Source organism: Lycium barbarum, chromosome 5 (genome assembly GCF_019175385.1).
Source record: "Lycium barbarum isolate Lr01 chromosome 5, ASM1917538v2, whole genome shotgun sequence".
Classification (NCBI taxonomy): Eukaryota; Viridiplantae; Streptophyta; class Magnoliopsida; order Solanales; family Solanaceae; genus Lycium; species Lycium barbarum.
Genome location: NC_083341.1, coordinates 56,804,878 through 56,823,554, shown reverse-complemented (window position 1 = coordinate 56,823,554; position 18,677 = coordinate 56,804,878). Strand labels below are relative to the sequence as shown.

The 18,677-nt window shown below is 37.4% G+C and overlaps 3 protein-coding genes across 4 annotated transcripts; all 3 read right to left on the bottom strand.

Annotated features, from left to right (window-relative positions):
• Nucleotides 1-1,266: 1,266 nt before the first annotated feature.
• On the bottom strand, nucleotides 1,267-2,251 carry LOC132642479 (uncharacterized). The gene is made up of 2 exons (XM_060359647.1): nucleotides 1,854-2,251; nucleotides 1,267-1,730 (listed from the first exon to the last, which is right to left on the bottom strand). The coding sequence occupies exons 1-2, from the start codon at nucleotides 1,960-1,962 to the stop codon at nucleotides 1,312-1,314; spliced, it is 528 nt and encodes a 175-aa protein (XP_060215630.1). The 5' UTR covers nucleotides 1,963-2,251; the 3' UTR covers nucleotides 1,267-1,311.
• Nucleotides 2,252-2,838: 587 nt separating this feature from the next.
• Nucleotides 2,839-4,162, bottom strand: LOC132640853 (uncharacterized). The gene is made up of 3 exons (XM_060357646.1): nucleotides 3,989-4,162; nucleotides 3,566-3,888; nucleotides 2,839-3,465 (listed from the first exon to the last, which is right to left on the bottom strand). The coding sequence occupies exons 2-3, from the start codon at nucleotides 3,698-3,700 to the stop codon at nucleotides 2,989-2,991; spliced, it is 612 nt and encodes a 203-aa protein (XP_060213629.1). The 5' UTR covers nucleotides 3,701-3,888; nucleotides 3,989-4,162; the 3' UTR covers nucleotides 2,839-2,988.
• Nucleotides 4,163-5,212: 1,050 nt separating this feature from the next.
• Nucleotides 5,213-15,203, bottom strand: LOC132640852 (uncharacterized). Of its 2 annotated transcripts, XM_060357645.1 has the most exons (3): nucleotides 14,997-15,203; nucleotides 10,721-12,365; nucleotides 5,213-5,487 (listed from the first exon to the last, which is right to left on the bottom strand). In XM_060357645.1, exon 2 carries the CDS (start codon nucleotides 12,363-12,365, stop codon nucleotides 10,998-11,000), a length of 1,368 nt encoding a protein of 455 aa, XP_060213628.1. In that variant the 5' UTR covers nucleotides 14,997-15,203; the 3' UTR covers nucleotides 5,213-5,487; nucleotides 10,721-10,997. The 2 variants fall into 2 exon arrangements, 1 of the variants encoding a protein (XP_060213628.1); XR_009582461.1 differs by lacking the exon at nucleotides 10,721-12,365.
• Nucleotides 15,204-18,677: the final 3,474 nt, after the last annotated feature.

Genomic DNA, 18,677 nt, shown 5'->3' with positions numbered 1-18,677 from the left:
ATACGAACAATAGAGACGCTGATCAATCACGATTTAAAAATAAGAATAATCAATCAAAAGTCTAGCAATAGACCATAATGTAATTTCAAAAAGCAAAAATAGAAAAAGAAAGATCGAAACAACCAAAATAAGTATAAATAACACACATTTTGACGAAAAACATGCAAAACTTCATAGGTTTTGAAAAAAAACAGATCTTTATGAACACTAGCCATCGGTCTCTTCCCTCAATCCTTCCACATTTTATGTTTTAAACTTCAAAAAAAGAATACAGAATGACCCTACTTCAAGTTGTTGCATTAAATTAAATACGATTTAATGTAAACTTGCTTTGCGCGTCCCAAACACATAATTCATCGCGATCTATATGTACCGACGATTTTAAGTTAAATTCTATTTTGCAACACGATTAATTGTGCAATTTGTTACTTTGTCTTTATCATGTATTTTACTAATATTCGTTTGTTCTTTTTCTTTCATAAACTATAGTTGTTGAATTACTGGACCTGCAAATTACAAAAATAAATGTAGTACTTTCGAGATTTTGTTTAATGTTTATAAGAAATTAAAGTGTAAACTGAAGACGTAAATTTTAACAGATAAGAATAACTGAAGCACGTACGATTTTTTATTTTTTATTTTAACTTAGCGTTTGCACGAGTTTCAGATAATGTTTTGATGAAAGAAGTGCACAGCTAATGCTGCACTAGAGAAAAGTTGCAGTTTAAATAGTTATATTTTCAAAAGTTAAAAAGTGAGACTCTCATGCTGCATTTGTTTTTTTGTTTTTTTTTATATTAAGACGCCTGAATCTGAATACACATCTGAATATTAAGATGTTGTATGTAAATCTGAACACTGAATGATTAAGACTGTTTGTTTTTCATCATCTGAATCTGTATAATATATCAATATTTAAACAGAATAAATATATAATTCAAATTAAAAATTATATCAAACAAATATTAACATAAACAAAAAAAATATTATTTGAGAGATAAATTAAAGTATTTAAAGATATAAATGAATATTTTATGTTTGATACAATTATTGAACAATCAGAATTATTCAAAAAATGATATATCCTTAAAAATAAATTGTTTATAAAATGCAATCAAAAAATTTAAATTTAACATAAATTAATCTATAAATTAAACCTATCCAACAAAGTAAAGTAATACCTCAAATACAGTTCTGATTTAGACACATAAATATTAGAATATTTGAATAATTAACTAACAATAATCAAATTGTAACACTCCAACACTGTTAAAAAATTCAAATAACTAAAATATAGAACTCTCAAGTATTTCATCTTCTTTGCATTGGTTGGAGTGCAAGTTGCTCCCTCATATCGGTCATTATCTGAGAATCTTCAACTGTCCAACTAGGTCCATTTGTTTCATCTAATGCTTCTTCTTGTTGTCCTTCTTCATCAAATATCACTTGAGGCGTATCAAAATGATTAAACAAGTCATCATTGATGCGCTCCTTCCTGATAAAATTATTAACGACAAAACATGCAATAACAACGTCTCTTTGGATATTAATAGGATATGGAGCTATCTTGTCCAATATAGGAAATCTTGCTTTCAGTACTCCATAGGAATGTTCAATAACGTTTCTAAGCTGTGCATGAGCATGATTAAACTTTTCCTCCTTCGTTATGGCACGCCTACGATGATAATCTCCTAACCAATATCGAATATTACGATACGGTGCTAGAAATCCTCGAGTATTAGGATATGCCGCATCACATAGATAGTGTTTATCTGACATTAAAATAAAATAAGTTAGGTGATCATATCGAAAAGCTAAATAAGCATTTCAATTGTTTAAGTTGTATGACTTACTAGGTGGAGGAAATGAAAAGCCATTATCTGGATTAGATGCAATCTCAGTTAGAACGCGTGCATCATGTGCTACCCCTTCCCATCCAACATAAACATAAGTGAATACCATATTGAAGTCACATATTGCCAGAACATTTTGATAGCATTTACCTTTTCCCCTTCCTCTGTAAACAATTTGTTCATTAGCGGGAACAACGGCATGTACTAATGTCCCGTCTAGTGCACCTATTGCTCCCTTCCAATTTATAAATATATGTCAACAAAATGAAGAAAAAAAAACTTGTGAAATTCTTTAATGATCGTTTAACAAATAATACCTTAAAAATTCTTCGTAACCTGTTATGAGCACCAGGAATATTCATATTCGAATCAAATTTTGTAGGTGCTATCATCTCTTTTGCAAAATTCATCATTGCCCCAAGAACCTCGTGAAAATACTTATGAATTGTTTGCTAAGAATGTTGAAATCTTCTCTTGATTACGACGTAACGCTCGTTATGTCCTATAATAGTTAAGAATATTGCTATCTTCTCTTCGACAGATATATGTTTGCTATCTATGAGCCATCCATTATGTCTAAAATGTTGACGTAGCCGAACATATGCATCACGTGACATGCGCATCAATTCTATACATTGTCGATTAGAGCCAGATAATAGTTCTAATGTATACTTTTGACCAGATAAAGATGATGTTAAATCTCTAATTCTTCTATCATACTTGATTCTATAACGATTTCTCTGCTAATACAAGCTCATCAACCATAATATTTGATCATCGATATCCATGTTGAATCTGTTTTACCAAGAAAAAAAGATACAATACACAATCGTAAGCACAACTACCTATGTATTTCACCAAGATAAAAAAGTTACATGACAACAATACAATGGTTATAAAAAATTATTCTATACTCATCAAGCATAACAGGACATACAAGTAGCATTTTTCACCAATAAAATATGTTCCATAAGCATAATATATTACTACAAAGTTCCGGAGGTTATAATTAAAAAAAAAAAGACTAGATTCCATAAAATCTGCATCTAACATAGATACTAGCTAATTAGAAAAATTAAAGAATTCCCAAATTTTTCCCCATGGTTCTGACATAATTCTCTAATTTGTCGACCCCTCACAGTTTCATCCATGTTTTTGTGTAGCTATCACCTTCACAAAATATACTAAGAGCTGCAGAGTACAATGGCTCTTCCCATCCAAGCCTGTCTAGTTTTTCTATACATTCTTCAACATCAGGTCCATTGTTTTTGTTAATCAGTAACTCCAATGCAGCACTCATCTTCTCATCAATTTCTAATCGGGACGATGCATTTTTTCTTTTCTTTCCCAAATTCTTTTTTTCAATTGGGATTGAAGATTGAGATGGAGAATCTTTAGAAGCTCCTTTATTTTTGTCACCAAGTAGATCCTCAATGTCATCAAGTGAATCTATATCTCTATTAGTAGATACAGAAGAGGCACCGGGCCGCGGAGTAGTACAACTTGGACTCCAACCATGAATTCCTGTTGCAGTAGAACCCTCAAATAATGTTGTACAAAGTTCCGAAAAGGGTAGAGGTGCACTCCTCAATGTCTTGGCTTTTGGATGAGCCTATATCCAAATTTAAGAGATCATACTTTCAATATACACTTCAAACTATTTCTCCTTAAAACAAAAAAGAGAAAAAAAAATTACTAGATAATGAACTAACCTTTATGTACTCATCCCACTCCTCGTTAGACATTAGAATGGTATTGGTTGCTGGATCATAAATATTACCAGTCTTTTTAGTTATTGGCAACCAAGCTTGATATTTTTCTTTTAGATAATCATAATGGTTCTTCATCTTCTTTTGTGTGACTATAAAGTCATGAGAAGTTTGCAGAACAACCTTAACCTTGTTCCATCAATCTAGCTTCAAACTACTTCCTTGTCTCCCATTCAATGACACTTCTTGAATACAAGTTTCTAAAAATGTTTTTACTACCTCCAATCTCCAAGTCAATCTTGAATTTTCACTAGCTTGTTCCATAACTGAAATATAAAATTCTAATGATCATCATAGCATATTGACTAAAAGAAAGGTCATAGTGAAAATGCACAAGCAATTTTCTTTTTCTAGAATGTGATATACCCCTCATAGGAACTTCTGAAAGTTATCCTTCAAGTACTTCTTTAAGTTATAATCTAATGATGCTCCACTAATGTAACTAGAAAGGTCATAGTTAGTAGGGTTGAATCCTTGAGTTGCTGCCTTAATTCTATTTAGAAAACCAGTTTGCACAAGATGAAGCAAGGCATATCTTCTATCTGGTCATTCAAGTAGGATCTATATACATTAAACAGTGCTTGCAGTTAAATGTAATTCAGCTCAACCTATTTGAGTTCAGAAACATGTATATGAAACTTATTAATTAAAGAACTATCACCTACTAGGCTAACATGCATCTACTTTCTCTTCAATGTATATATAACAGTATGGATCCAACATACAGAATAGGCTAAGAAACTAGACAAGAGGATGAAACACAAAAGTAGTGGACTGAAATTTTCTAGTCCAATTTATAGATAGAGACAAACTGTATATTGGAAGGTTGTGAATGAATGTGTTTAACCGCAAAGCTAAAAGGAACAACAACTAAAGTTCATTAAAAAGTGTAAAATGGAAATTTGTAACATCTAACCTTGTATTCGGTATAGTTTAGCTGTCATTATTTATATAACCAAAAACAAATTAGTGAACGGATGAGGAAGAGACCCATGGAGAATGTACTCCCAAAAGAGAACATCAATGAATCTGCAATGGTTAATAGTTGGCAATTATAAGATTTCAAAAACTTAGAGATAGTAGTTGAAAAGACCACCAAAACATAAAATGACCGGTATACGAAGTTGAAAAATAATTCTAAGGAAGTTTAAAAGAAACCAAAACATTGAATAGATATAGAGGAAGATGAACAGGATACGATATATGGACATATATAGATAAGATAGGTTTTCTTTCTCAATTAGAATTTGGTTTTCCGCTAGGTGATAGAAACCAAAGCACTCCAAGAAATCACATTTGGTTCAAGCATTTTATCAAACACCTTACATGCACATCCCAACTTATTACCTTTCACATACATATGAACTAAAGAAGCTTCAACAAACGAATCTAATGCAAACCCAGTTGTTAAACCATACCCATGGACTAGTTTCCCAATTTTAACGCAGCTAACACTACACAAGATTCAATAGCACTAGGAAGAACATGTATATCACGACCCAATTTGCGAGTCGTGGTGGCACCAACACTATCCCTCCGAGTAGGCGAACCACATTACTAATAACAAGTTAAATAAGCGGAAAATTAAATAAGAATAAGTTATCAAGTCTTAAATACTTATCATAACTAGAAATGTCGCGACAACCCCAACATCTGGTCAAAGGGTACTAGAACACTAACATAGTACGAAATATAAGTCTAAAAATACCCGAAGGATACATATTGTCTGTCGAATACAAAAACAGAAATAAATAGAGGAGGTCCTTCAGGGGCCACGGATGACCAAGTAGCTCACCCTGAATGACTGAAAGATGTCACCCTCGCGTATCAGCCACAGGGTGTAGAACTGGAACCTGGATCGTACTCTGCACTCAACAAAAGTGCAGCAAGAGTAGTATCAGTACAACACTAGTACCGGTAAGCATCATAGGCCGACAATGATTAGATAACGCATGAAGAAGTGGAAACTAACACGTAGCACATAGAGCAAACAGGTATGGTCACATATCAAATACAGGTAAAGTGTAAAGGAGTGATGAAATCAACCAAGACGGATATAATTCACCAATGATCAGCCAAATATATGAGTGGATGAATGCAATGCAATGCAACCTTCACCTCTCTCACTCCGCTCTCGTACACACATGCTAAGGGCAGTGCCTCAAAGTCCATGTACCACTCGTGCTCTCTGGCAGAACCTCGGAGGTTATCAATCACTCTCAATCTCCGGCAAAGACCTCGGAGTCTCTCTGTCACTCTCAATCTCCGACAAAGACCTCGGAGTCTCTCAATCACTCACCTCACCAATCATCACAACAATAATATGGAAAGCATGTCATGCATGATATCAGTCTCAACAATATCACCAATATAAAATCAACAAGTACAAGTCATATTACTGTCCACTGTTCAATTATCAATATTACCATTCCTTTTCATGTGATGAGTGAGCTAGTATGTGACGGAGATACAAACAGGTGATAATCACCGAAAATAACACATACGGAGACAAGCCCACATAACAGCTGACAGAACTAACTTAACTGGAATTCGCCTCCACTTCATGCCCAAAGGCCTATCATGCTATCCCCGTCACTTTCTACAACTACATACGATTCTCTAATCAGAGTCTAACTAAAGTAGACCGTAACCTACCTCAATGCCGAGCGGGTGCCACGAACAATCAAACTAATGTCTTCCCTTTGCGTAGAGCCTTTGAACGATCAAAATCTATAAAATATGCGATCTACATTAGAATACGAATCTAAGGACACCCATATTGCTATATTTATATTCGAAACCCAAAAACGCACCCCAAAAGTGGTCTTGGGCCCACAAGGGCAAGATTGGAATTTTATTGAAAAATAATTTCACCCATTATCTAAGGATCATATATTTTTAAAATTGGTCAGTTTTATCCATAAATGGATTCTCAAATCATTAATTCTCCTTTCTTAGGACCAGGACTCGAAACCTCTAATTTCCTCAAAATCTTAATTATCAATTTCATATACCTAATATAATAAACCGTCATACCAAAATCCCAAAATAATGATAATAATGTTGGTAGAGTATAAATAACAAAAGGAAAGAAAACAAAAAAAAAATCCAAAAGTAGTCATTATTGCAGTACGAAATTTGCACAGAAGAAGCAAATTCCACTCCTTGAAATCACTTTTATAATCAATCTTACAATCTCTATCATCATGTGGTCCCCCTCTAGTTATTAGGGTAATCCTTGACTTCCAATAACTTCTTGCCAACACTACCATACTAAACTAAACTTTCTGCAACATACTTTCTTGTAGGAGTATATAAAAGTTAATTGTACTATACCTGATTGCCTTTGTATTTGGTCGAAATAAAATAAAACTTCACTGCTCCTTCAACATTAATTGACAATGCTCCTTCTGTTCGTCCTTTTTCTCCCCTCTAGGTTAGAAATAAGTGAATAATTTTCCCTTCTATTTTTTCCTCTTTCTTTTGGAATATAACGTGCACAGATAAAAAGGGTAGTGGGCTTGGCCCACTTACTTACTTAACTAATTCATGCACCATTTCATATATTAAAATCATATAAATAAATACAATATAGTCCCATACCATTTTCGTAGTTTTAAAGTGCTAAACGACCAAACGGTTCGTTATATCAGATACCAATCAAACAATCGCTCGTCCTCGAGTGACAACGGTAAAGGTGGAGAAAAGAAGGTACCTGAACTATCGAACAGCTGAGGATATCAACTCCGCATATCTGCCTCGGTCTCCCAAGTGGCCTCCTCAACCGGACGGTGCTTCCACTGCACCTTGACTGAAGCAATTTCCTTGGACCTCAACTTTCTCACTTGCCTATCCAAGATTGCGATCGGCTCTTCCTCGAAGGACAAATTCTTATCAAATAATACTGAATCCCACCTAATGATATACGACCCATCTGAATGGTACTTCTTCAACATGGAATACCGGATGAACACCTGCTAAACCTGGTGGAAAAGACAACTCATAAGCCACCTCACCGACACCACGAAGAATCTCAAAAGGGCCAATAAACCTCGGGCTCAACTTGCCCTTCTTCCCAAATCGCATTACACCCTTCATGGGCGAAACCTTCAATAGGACTTGGTCACCAACCATGAACTCCATATCACGAACCTTTCGGTCCGCATACTCCTTTTGCCTACTCTGAGCCGCAATAAGCTTTTCCTGAATCAACTTTACCTTATCCAAGGAATCCCTCAACAAGTCAGTACCCCAAGGTCTCACCTCAAAAGCATCGAACCGTCCAATAGGAGAACGACACCTCCTACCGTATAAAGCCTTGAATGGCGCCATATCAATACTAGAGTAATAGCTATTATTGTATGCGAACTTAGCCAAGGGTAAGAACTGGTCTCAATGACCACCAAAATCAATAACACAAGATCCTCAAGCACTTGAATAGTCCTCTCGGACTGACCATCTGTCTGCGGGTGAAAGGCGGTGCTAAGATCCAACTGCGTTCCCAATTACCTTTGCAAGGTCCTCCAGAAATGGGAATTAAACTGAGTGCCTCTGTCTGAAATGATGGAAATAGGCACCCCATGTAATCACACTATCTCTCGGATGTAGATCCTGGCCAACTTCTCCGCGTTATAAGCAGTCTGAACCGGAATGAAGTGCGAGAACTTAGTCAACCTATCCACGATAACCCAAATCGAATCAAACTTGCCCAGAGTCTTCGGAAGACCAACTACGAAATCCATAGCGATCCTTTCCCATTTCCACTCGGGAATGGGCATCCTCTGAAGCACACCACCTGGTCTCTGGTGCTCATACTTAACCTGCTGGCAATTCGAACACTGAGCAACAAACTCCACAAAGTCTCTCTTCATTCTACCCCACCAGTAGTGTTGCCTCAAGTCACGATACATCTTTGTTGCTCCTGGATAAATGGAATATCTAGAACTATGAGCCTCTTTCAAGATCAACGAAATTAAATCACCAACTCTAGGAACGCAAATGCGCCCCTTAATCCTCAAAACACTCTCATCATCAATAATAGCCTCCTTGGCTTCGCCACTTAGCACCTTATCCCGAATTTTGCACAATTTCACATCCTCAAACTACTGGGCCCTAATTTGCTCCAAAAGAGATGACCTCGCCTCCACAAAAGCTAGAGAACCTTACCAGGTTCTGAAATATCGAGTCTCACCATACTATTAGCCAAACAATGCACCTCCATGGCTAAAGGACGCTCTCCCACAATCAAACGCGCCAAGCTACCCATACTCACTGCCTTTCGGCTCAACGCATCAGCTACCACATTTGTCTTTCCCGGATGATAAAGAATGGTGATATCATAGTCCTTAAGCAACTCCATCCATTTACGCTGCCTCGAATTTAGGTCCCGCTGATTAAACACATGCTGAAGACTACGGTGATCCGTGAACACCTCACAATGGACTCCATACAAGTAATGTCTCCAAATCTTCAAAGCGAAGACTACTGCAGCCAACTCTAAGTCATGAGTGGGGTAGTGTTTCTCGTGAACCTTCAACTGTCTCGAAGCATACGCGATCACCCTACCCTCTTGCATCAGCACACAACCCAAGCCAATCCGAGAAGCATCACAATAAATAGTAAAGTCCTTTCCCTCTACAGGTAAAGCCAAAATCGGGGCTGAAGTCAACAAAGCCTTGAGCTTTTAAAAGCTCTCCACACATTCATTGGACCACTGGAAAGGCACATTCTTCTGAGTCAACCTAGTCAAATGGGAAGCAATAGAAGAAAATCCCTTCACAAATCGGCGATAATAACTCGCAAGGCCTACGAAGCTCCGAATCTCAGTCACTGAAGTAGGTCTGGCCCAATCTCTAACTGCCTCAATCTTCTTGGGATCAACCATAATCCCATCCTTGGACACAACATGTCCCAAAAATGCTATGGAACTGAGCTAGAACTCACACTTTGAAAACTTGGCATACAATTTCTTCTCCTTCAACAGGCCAAGCACGATCCTCGGATGCTTCTCATGATCTTCCTTACTCCGAGAGCACACCAGGATGTCATCAATAAACACGATCACAAATGAATCTAAGTAAGGTTGGAAGATCCCATTCATCAAATTCATGAAGGCTGCAGGGGCATTACTAAGCCCGAAAGACATTACCAAGCACTCATAATGACCATAACGGGTCCTGAAAGCGGTCTTCGGAACATCCTCCGCTCGAATCTTCAACTGATGATAGCCTGACCTTAAATCAATCTTAGAAAAGATCGACGCACCCTGAAGCTGATAAAATAAGTCATCAATGCGGGGTATTGGATACTTATTTCTGATTGTAACCTTGTTTAATTGCCGATAATCGATACACATTCGCATGGTACCATTTTTTTTCTTCACGAACAGAATGGGAGCACCCCAAGGAGAAATACTGGGTCTAATAAATCTTTTGCTCAACAAGTCTTATAACTGCTCCTTCAACTCTCTCAACTCTGCTAGATCCATCCGATAGGGTGGAATAGAAATAGATCGGGTGCCTGGCTCCAAGTCAATGCTAAAGTCAATATCTCGATCAGGCGGCATACTAGGCAAATCTGTAGGGAAAACCTCTGAGAACTCACAAACAACTGGCACTGACTCTATGCAAGGAGTATCCACACTAGTATCTCGAATATGAGCCAAATATGCAAAACATCCCTTATCCACTAACTTCTTCGCCCGAAGAAATGATATGATCTTCTTAGGTGCTGGACTAGGAGTACCCTTCCACTCTAACCGTGGAATACCTGGCATGGCCTACATGACTGTCTTGGCATGACAGTCTAAAATAGCATGATAAGGAGATAACCAGTCCATGCCCAAAATAATATCAAAGGCCACCATATTCAAAATAACCAAGTCTACCCAAGTATCATACCCCATAAACATGACCACGCAAGACCTATAGGCCCGATCTACTATCACAGAATCTTCGACAGGAGTAGAGACACGAATAGGTACATCAAGCATATCACAAAACATATTTAGACCCGTAGAGAAATAGGTGGACGCATAAGGGAAAGTAGAACCCGGATCAAATAAGATAGAAGTTGATCGATGACAAACCAAAATAATACCTGTGATAACCGCATCAAAGGCCTCGGCCTCTGGTCTACCCAGAAAAGCATAAAAATGGGCACGTCCACCCTCGGACTGTGTGCCGCCACGACCACCACGGACTACCTGAGATCCTCCTCTCACTGACTGAGCGCTGCCCTTACCGGACTGATGACCACCTCTGCTAGGCTGATGGCCACCCCTGCCCGTCTGCGAACCTTCTTTACTAGAATATCCTCTTCCTCTAGCTGGCAGTGCTGGAGGCCTAGATGTCGGAACTCTGGAACCCTGCCTGGATCAAGGACACTCTCTCGTGTAATGCCCTGTCTCACCACACTCAAAACATGCTCCTCTGGCCATAGGTTGGTGAACTGTCATAGAAGAACTAGAATACCCTCCGCGGTCTGAAGGTCGAGAGTAAGACCCTCGGGAAGTCTGCTCAGAACTGTGCCCGCTATAACCTGAAGAACCACCTGCTAAAGCCTGTAGTGATGACTGGATGGGGCGGCTGTAGGGATGATGACGAACCCTGTCATGGTGTCCCCCACCTCTAATAGGACCTCTGAAACTGTCAAATCTACGAGCTTTCTTGTCGCCACCCCCACTATGTGGCCGACCCATCTCTGACTCAACCCTCTTGGCATGCTCTACTACTGACTGAAATGAGGCCCCAGAAGCCTCCAACTGTAAGGTCGCCAGCCGATGCGGAAGGTCCAAACCCTTCACAAATCTCCTCACTCTCTCAGCCTTTGTGGGAAGTAATGCCGTCGCATAACCGGACAAAGCGAGAAATCTGGTCTCATACTCCACAACCGACCTACCCCGCTGCTCCAATGTCGAAAACTCATCCTTTCTGTTGTCTCTCAGAGTACGAGGGACATACTTCTCCAGGAACACCTGGTAGAACTGGGTCCAGGTCAAAGGTGGCGATCTAACTGGTCGACACTCCATGTACGATCTCCACCACTGCTTGGCATCCCCAACTAACTGGAAAGAAACATAATCGACCCCGTGAGACTCTACTACACCCAACTTATGAAGCATCTCATGGCAGCTAACAATAAACTCATACGCATCCTCCCCGAGAGTACCATAGAACCAAGGAGGAGACATTTTGGTAAACCCCTCGAACAAGTTTCGCTCCTCACTGGTCAACACTGGCCCATCCATAGGCCTTAGAGCAAAATCAGGCACTGGAGTAGCATCAATACGGGGAGCCACTGCTGCTACCAGCAATACCCTTAATGTCCGAAATCCTAGAGCAACGGTAGCATCGGGAGTATGACCTCCCACTCTAGTCTGCGAGCCATCTGGAGCAACTGGAATCATGCCCGCCTGAGCCAAACTGTAAAAGTACCCCAACACTAGAAACACTGCCTCCTGAAAATCAGGAGTAGCAGCGACCCCAGGCTGTGCCTCAGCAGCCCTAATCTCCTCCTCCGGAATGTCGTCAAGCTTCGGAGTCAACTCTCTGTCAGGGTCCTGAGTAGGTGCTGGTGCTTGGTTCCTAATTGGAATAGCTGCACGGCCTCTGCCCCTGCCACGCCCCCTGCCACGTCCCCTGCCTCGCCCACGGACAGCTGCTCGGGCAACGTGTATGGAAACGGGTGCGGGTGCAGGTGCAGGCTCCTTGCCTCCAGTAGCAGTCGATCGCATCCTCACCATCTGTGAGAGAACATAGAAATAAGGTTAAGATACCAATATGAACAATCTGGCACAAAAAGAATGAACCAGATACCAATCGGATTGAACTAGCACGAAAAGAGAAAAAGAAGTGGAGTGTTTCCTAAATGTCCTATAGCCTCTCGAGGATAGGTACGGACGTCTACGTACCAATCCGCAAGACTCTACTAGACATTGCTCTTGTACTCATTAGACCAATTATCCTAGAAGCTCTGATACCAACTTATCACGACCCAATTCGCGAGTCGTGGTGACACCTACACTATCCCTCCTAGTAGGCGAACCACATTAGTAATAACAAGTTAAATAAGCGAAAATTAAATGAGAATAAGTTATCAAGTCTTAAATACTTATCATAACTAGAAATGTCGCGACAACCCCAAAATCTGGTCAAAGGGTACAAGAGCACTAACATAGTACGGAATATAAGTCTGAAAATACCCGAAGGATATATATTGTCTGTCGAATACAAAAACAGAAATAAATAGAAGAGATCCTTCAGGGGCCACGGATGACCAAGTAGCTCACCCTGAATGACTGAAAGATGTCACCCTCGCGTATCAGCCACAGGGTGTAGAACTGGAACCTGGATCGTACTCCGCACTCAACAAAAGTGCAGCAAGAGTAGTATCAGTACAACACTAGTACCGGTAAGCATCATAGGCCGACAATGATTAGATAACGCATGAAGAAGTGGATACTAACACGTAGCACATAGAGCAAACAAGTATGGTCACATATCAAATACAAGTAAAGTGTAAAGGAGTTATGAAATCAATCAAGTCGGATATAGTTCACCAATGATCAACCAAATATATGAGTGGATGAATGCAATGCAATGCAACCTTCACCTCTCTCACTCCACTCTCGTACACACATGCTAAGGGCAGTGCCTCAAAGCTATGACCCATAGGGGACCCGCGAAGTCCATGTACCACTCGTGCTCTCCGGCAGAACTCTCGGAGGCTATCAATCACTCTCAATCTCTGGCAAAGACCTCGGAGTCTCTCAATCACTCACCTCACCAGTCATCACAACAATAATATGGAAAGCATATCATGCATGATATCAGTCTCCACAATATCACCAATATAAATCAACAAGTACAAGTCATATTACTGTCCACTGTTCAATTATCAATATTACCATTCCTTTTCATGTGATGAGTGAGCTAGTATGTGATGGAGATACAAACAGGTGATAATCACCGAAAATAACACATACGGAGAAAAGCCCACATAATAGCTGACAGAACCAACTTAACTGGAATTCGCCTCCACTTCATGCCCGAAGGCCTATCATGCTATCCCTGTCACTTTCTACAACTACATACGATTCTCTAATCAGAGTCTAACTAAAGTAGACCGTAACCTACCTCAATGCCGAGCAGGTGTCACAAACAATCAAACTAATGTCTTCCCTTTGCGTAGAGCATCTGAACGATCAAAATCTATAAAATATGCGATCTACGTTAGAATACGAATCTAAGGACACCCATATTGCTATATTTATATTCAAAACCCAAAAACGCACCCCAAAAAGTGGCCTTGGGCCAACAAGGGCAAGATTGGAATTTTATTGAAAAATAATTTCACCCATTATCTAAGGATCATATATTTTTAAAATTGGTCAATTTCATCCATAAATGGACTCTCAAATCATTAATTCTCCTTTCTTAGGACCAGGACTCGAAACCTCTAATTTCCCCAAAATCTTAATTATCAATTTCATATACCTAATATAATAAACCGTCATACCAAAATCCCAAAATAATGATAATAATGTTGGTAGAGTATAAATAACAAAAGGAAAGAAAAAAAAAAAAAAATCGAAAAGCAGTCATTATTGCAGTACGAAATTTGCACAGAAGAAGCAAATTCCACTCCTTGAAATCAATTTTATAATCAATCTTACAATCTCTATCATCATGTGGTCCCCCTCTAGTTATTAGGGTAATCCTTGACTTCCAATAACTTCTTGCCAACACTAACATACTAAACTAAACTTTCTGCAACATACTTTCTTGTAGGAGTATATAAAAGTTAATTGTACTATACCTGATTGCCTTTGTATTTGGTCAAAATAAAATAAAACTTCACTGCTCCTTCTGTTTGTCCTTTTTCTCCCCTCTAGGTTAGAAATAAGTGAATAATTTTCCCTTCTATTTTTTCCTCTTTCTTTTGGAATATAACGTGCACAGATAAAAAGTGTAGTGGGCTTGGCCCACTTACTTACTTAACTAATTCATGCACCATTTCATATATTAAAATCATATAAATAAATACAATATAGTCCCATACCATTTTCGTAGTTTGAAACTGCTAAACGACCAAACGGGTCGTTATAATGTACATCACCCAAAATGTGTACAGATAATAATCTTGAAAATAAAAATAAAAATAAAAATAGATAATGTAGGGTTTCTTGGTTGAAACTAAATAATGCACAACTCTAATACAAAAATTAGCAATTGGCTTATGAGGATTGGAAAAAGAACACCAAACAATTGAATTCAAAACTTAAAAGAGGAAAAAGAACACTCCATTTATGTATTAACTAACGAATTAATGTTTGTTAGATAGGTGAACACTTGTAAAAAATCTGACATCTTACCTGTTCAAGAAGAAAGAATTTGATGAATAGCTTACTGATAAAGAGGGAGATAGAGCTTCGTTGATACTTGTGGATAAACAGAGAAGGGTAAATTATAGAGAGAGAGAGAGAAGCATAAATTATAAAGAGAAAAAAAACAGACGTATGACCTTGTTAAGCAAAGAAATTTGGCATTTTTAAGAGTCTGAATCCCATTAAGATTCTTTTTGAAATCTGAACGAGTCAGATGTTTTCAAATGCATTAAGAGACTATTTAAAAAAAAAAATGCACTTAATGGGCTGAAATCTTAACAATTCAGATTCAGACCCCCATTAAGTACAAACAAATGGGGCCTTAATCAAGAAATAAAAGGAAGTTGGGTTGATTAGTTGCATTCTCTATACATCATTGAAAGCTACAATATAATTGCTAAAAAAAATAGAAAATAAAAATAACAAATTGAAAGCTACAACATGACAAGACATTTATAATGCATTTCATCCTCTAGTTGCGTCACAAGTCCCCGCTAATTGAAAAAGGTTTTTGTATCTTTATCAATAACAAATTGAAAAGGAAAGAGAAAGTTGAGAAGATTTGGCAAAAAGGTCACTATCAAGTTTTAATTTGCACTCATATTTTTTTTCACTTATTTTTGCGGATTAGGGTTTAGAAAAGGGGGCATGGGTTACATTACATAATTTTTAAAAGTTTGAATGTTTAAACTTATACACTTAAATCCCTTTCACTTGTCTTAAAATCTACAAAAACCCCTCTCTCTCTCTCTCTCTCTCTCTTCAGTCCCTTTCACTTATCTTAAAATATTCATTTCTCTTCCTAGCTTGAAACTCTCAAACTTCCAGCCGAATCTTCCTCTCCCCCAAGCTCCGATACTCTTTAGTCGTCGTTTACAGAAATTATGCAAAATAAACATTTAAAATTGCACGTAATAGACGCATCTATTGAATATTTAGGACATCGTGTTTAATTAATACATCTTCTAAATAAAATTTACAAAAAGTGTTGAAAAATGTCTCATTTCAATGCTCTCAGGTCTAACAAAATAAAGGGAAAATCACACAAATACAATTTTTTAAAATGGTAATTAAAAAGATTACAATTACTTTAAAAAATTTACACAAATACAAGTTATTCAAAATTTGAACTTTTTAATTACATAAAGATAACTTTTTTACATTCCTAAAATATCAATAGAGGTATTTTTTATATTAATGTATTTCATAAAATATATAGTATCAATGATTTTCAACCCCCCCCCCCCCCCCTCCCCTCCCCCAACTATGAACAATAAACATTCTCCCCCTTTTATCCTATGTAATGCGTATTTTACCCTTGATATTATCAATCCTCCATTTATGTAATACCTCTTTATATAATATAAAATTTATTTTTTAACCTAGATATTTATAAATTCTTATTTAAGTTCATATTATACGTACAATAATCCTTTTATGAATTTATCACAAAACATAATATTACTTTTTATGATTGATATTTTAATATTACTTGCTTTAAGTATATATTATGTATGTATGCACACACATATATATAAGTTTTCATATATATATATATATATATATATGTATGTATATTTAAGTTTCAGTTCTCTCTTATTCTCTACTGTCAATATATAAACGAGTTTTGGTTGTCACTAATGGTATACTTTTAAAATAACAAATTAAAATTCATTTACAATATAAATAGATAATCTTTTAGGAATTCGTTATAGAATATACCTTAATTTTTATTAATTATTTTGTATTACCTGCATTGAAATATATTTAATACAGTTATTATTACATGTTATTTTTACTTGTATAAATACATATATTAGAGTTTTGATTATTATTAATAAAAAAAATCTTATTATTCTCATTTATTTCATTAGAACGATATTAAGTTATATACTCAATTAGTATTTCTTAATTTTTTTTTTGTCACGACCCATTTTACGATCGCGCGGGCACCTACCGTTCCCACCTCGGTAGGCGAACCCTTAAACCAAAACAAGAATCATTTGCAAGTGAAGAACGGGATTCATTAATCTTCAAATATAACATAATCAAAATTAGGAATCAAACCAATATATATAAATAAAATAGCAGAAATGTTTACAACAATTTAATAAATCCTACTTCTTTCCCATGAGCTGATCTAGACTAGTACAAGAGAGACTAAGATCAAAGACTAAATACAATAACGAATATAAAGACTCAACCTCCATCTAGGAATGAGAATGATGGAGGCCTTCAAGATAGGCACCGTGCATCTTCCGGAAATTCCACTCAATCAATATCCTAAAACACTCTACCCCCCGAAAGCGATGTAGCAAGGGTAGTATCAGTACAACAGATAAGCATCATAGGCCGGCAATGGTTAGAGTAACATAACGGTAATAGAATTCACAAATAAGCATGGTTACTAAGTCAATGGTACACACATGCTAAGGGCAGTGCACTCTCTCACTCCACTCTCGTACACACATGCTAAGGGCAGTGCAAATATACCCCCTGCCGTTACAAAATGGTGCAAATATACCCTTTTCGCTGACGGGATCTTTTTTTAAAAAATCATTTAGGTTATTTTTTAATTAAAACAAATGACATGTGACTTTAAAAAAAAGGCTGCCCATTTTTTTTTAGTAGACATACTTTTCTAAAGCGACATAGTATTTTTTTTTTCTGGTGGGTCAGGTCTGATTCGTTTAAAAAAATGGGTAGACTTATTTTTTTAAAGTCACGTAGGGAGCGAGTGGAATAAACGAGTTCAATACACTGGATAAGAAGCGTAGTATACGAAGCGATCACTAGAGCGAAGGAATTGTTTACCTTACTTACTTTCCTTTTCCTTATATCAATAACTCAATCAAAATGCAATTATCTCCAAGAACAAAAAGTATGTTATGCTTAATACCTTTAGACCCCCAGTTACAGGATCTAATCCTCCACTAAAAGTAAGAAATTCCGCATATTTTGACCAATTCAAGGTGGAAATATTATTTTAAACGAATCAGACCGGCCCACTAGAGAAAAAAAATTACTATGTGGCTTTAGAAAAGTATGTCTACTAAAACAAATGGGTAGACTTTTTTTTAAAGTCACGTGCCATTTTTTTAAATTAAAAAATAACCTAAATGATTTTTTTTTTAAATTCCGTCAGCGAAAAGGGTATATTTGCACCATTTTGTAACGGCAGGGGTATATTTGCACCATTTTGTAATGGCAGGGGTATATATACACCACTTTTGTAACGAGGGGTATATCTGCTCTAAATCGCAAAGTTGAGGGGTATATTTGCACCTTTGCCCAAGTAACAATAATGAGTTCAAAGTCCTTTATTACCTAGGAAAATTAGCAATCTGACGTGAACACATTTTGGAAGAACAAACTGTTGTTCCCATTCCGGGGCGGTTCAATTGAATTGGTGACCTAAAATTAAATTTTAATAAGAGGCCTCAAATATATTCAATAAAACTAGCTTATGCATGCGTCACAATGCATCTCATGCACCGCACGTGCATCTCATGTGTTGCACGCGTATTCCGTGCGCCGTACGTGCATTCCTATGTTTAGAAAGGGTGTTTCGGTGAATCACACAGTTGAATTGGAGGAGCTCATAGCTTGAGACCGAGCTAGGCACGCTCAAATTTTGTAGAGTCTCGGTGGTGGAGTCGTCAATTTTCT

Bases quoted from the DNA above. Each gene is read 5' to 3' on its own strand.
- LOC132642479 (XM_060359647.1), bottom strand. From the start codon at position 1,962: ATGGTATTCACTTATGTTTATGTTGGATGGGAAGGGGTAGCACATGAT. The intron at 1,731-1,853 runs GTAAGTCATACA...CTAATACTCGAG, and splicing joins CTTTTCATTTCCTCCACCTA to GATTTCTAGCACCGTATCGT.
- LOC132640853 (XM_060357646.1), bottom strand. From the start codon at position 3,700: ATGAAGAACCATTATGATTATCTAAAAGAAAAATATCAAGCTTGGTTG. The intron at 3,466-3,565 runs GTTAGTTCATTA...ATTTGGATATAG, and splicing joins AGTGGGATGAGTACATAAAG to GCTCATCCAAAAGCCAAGAC.
- LOC132640852 (XM_060357645.1), bottom strand. From the start codon at position 12,365: ATGGTGAGGATGCGATCGACTGCTACTGGAGGCAAGGAGCCTGCACCT.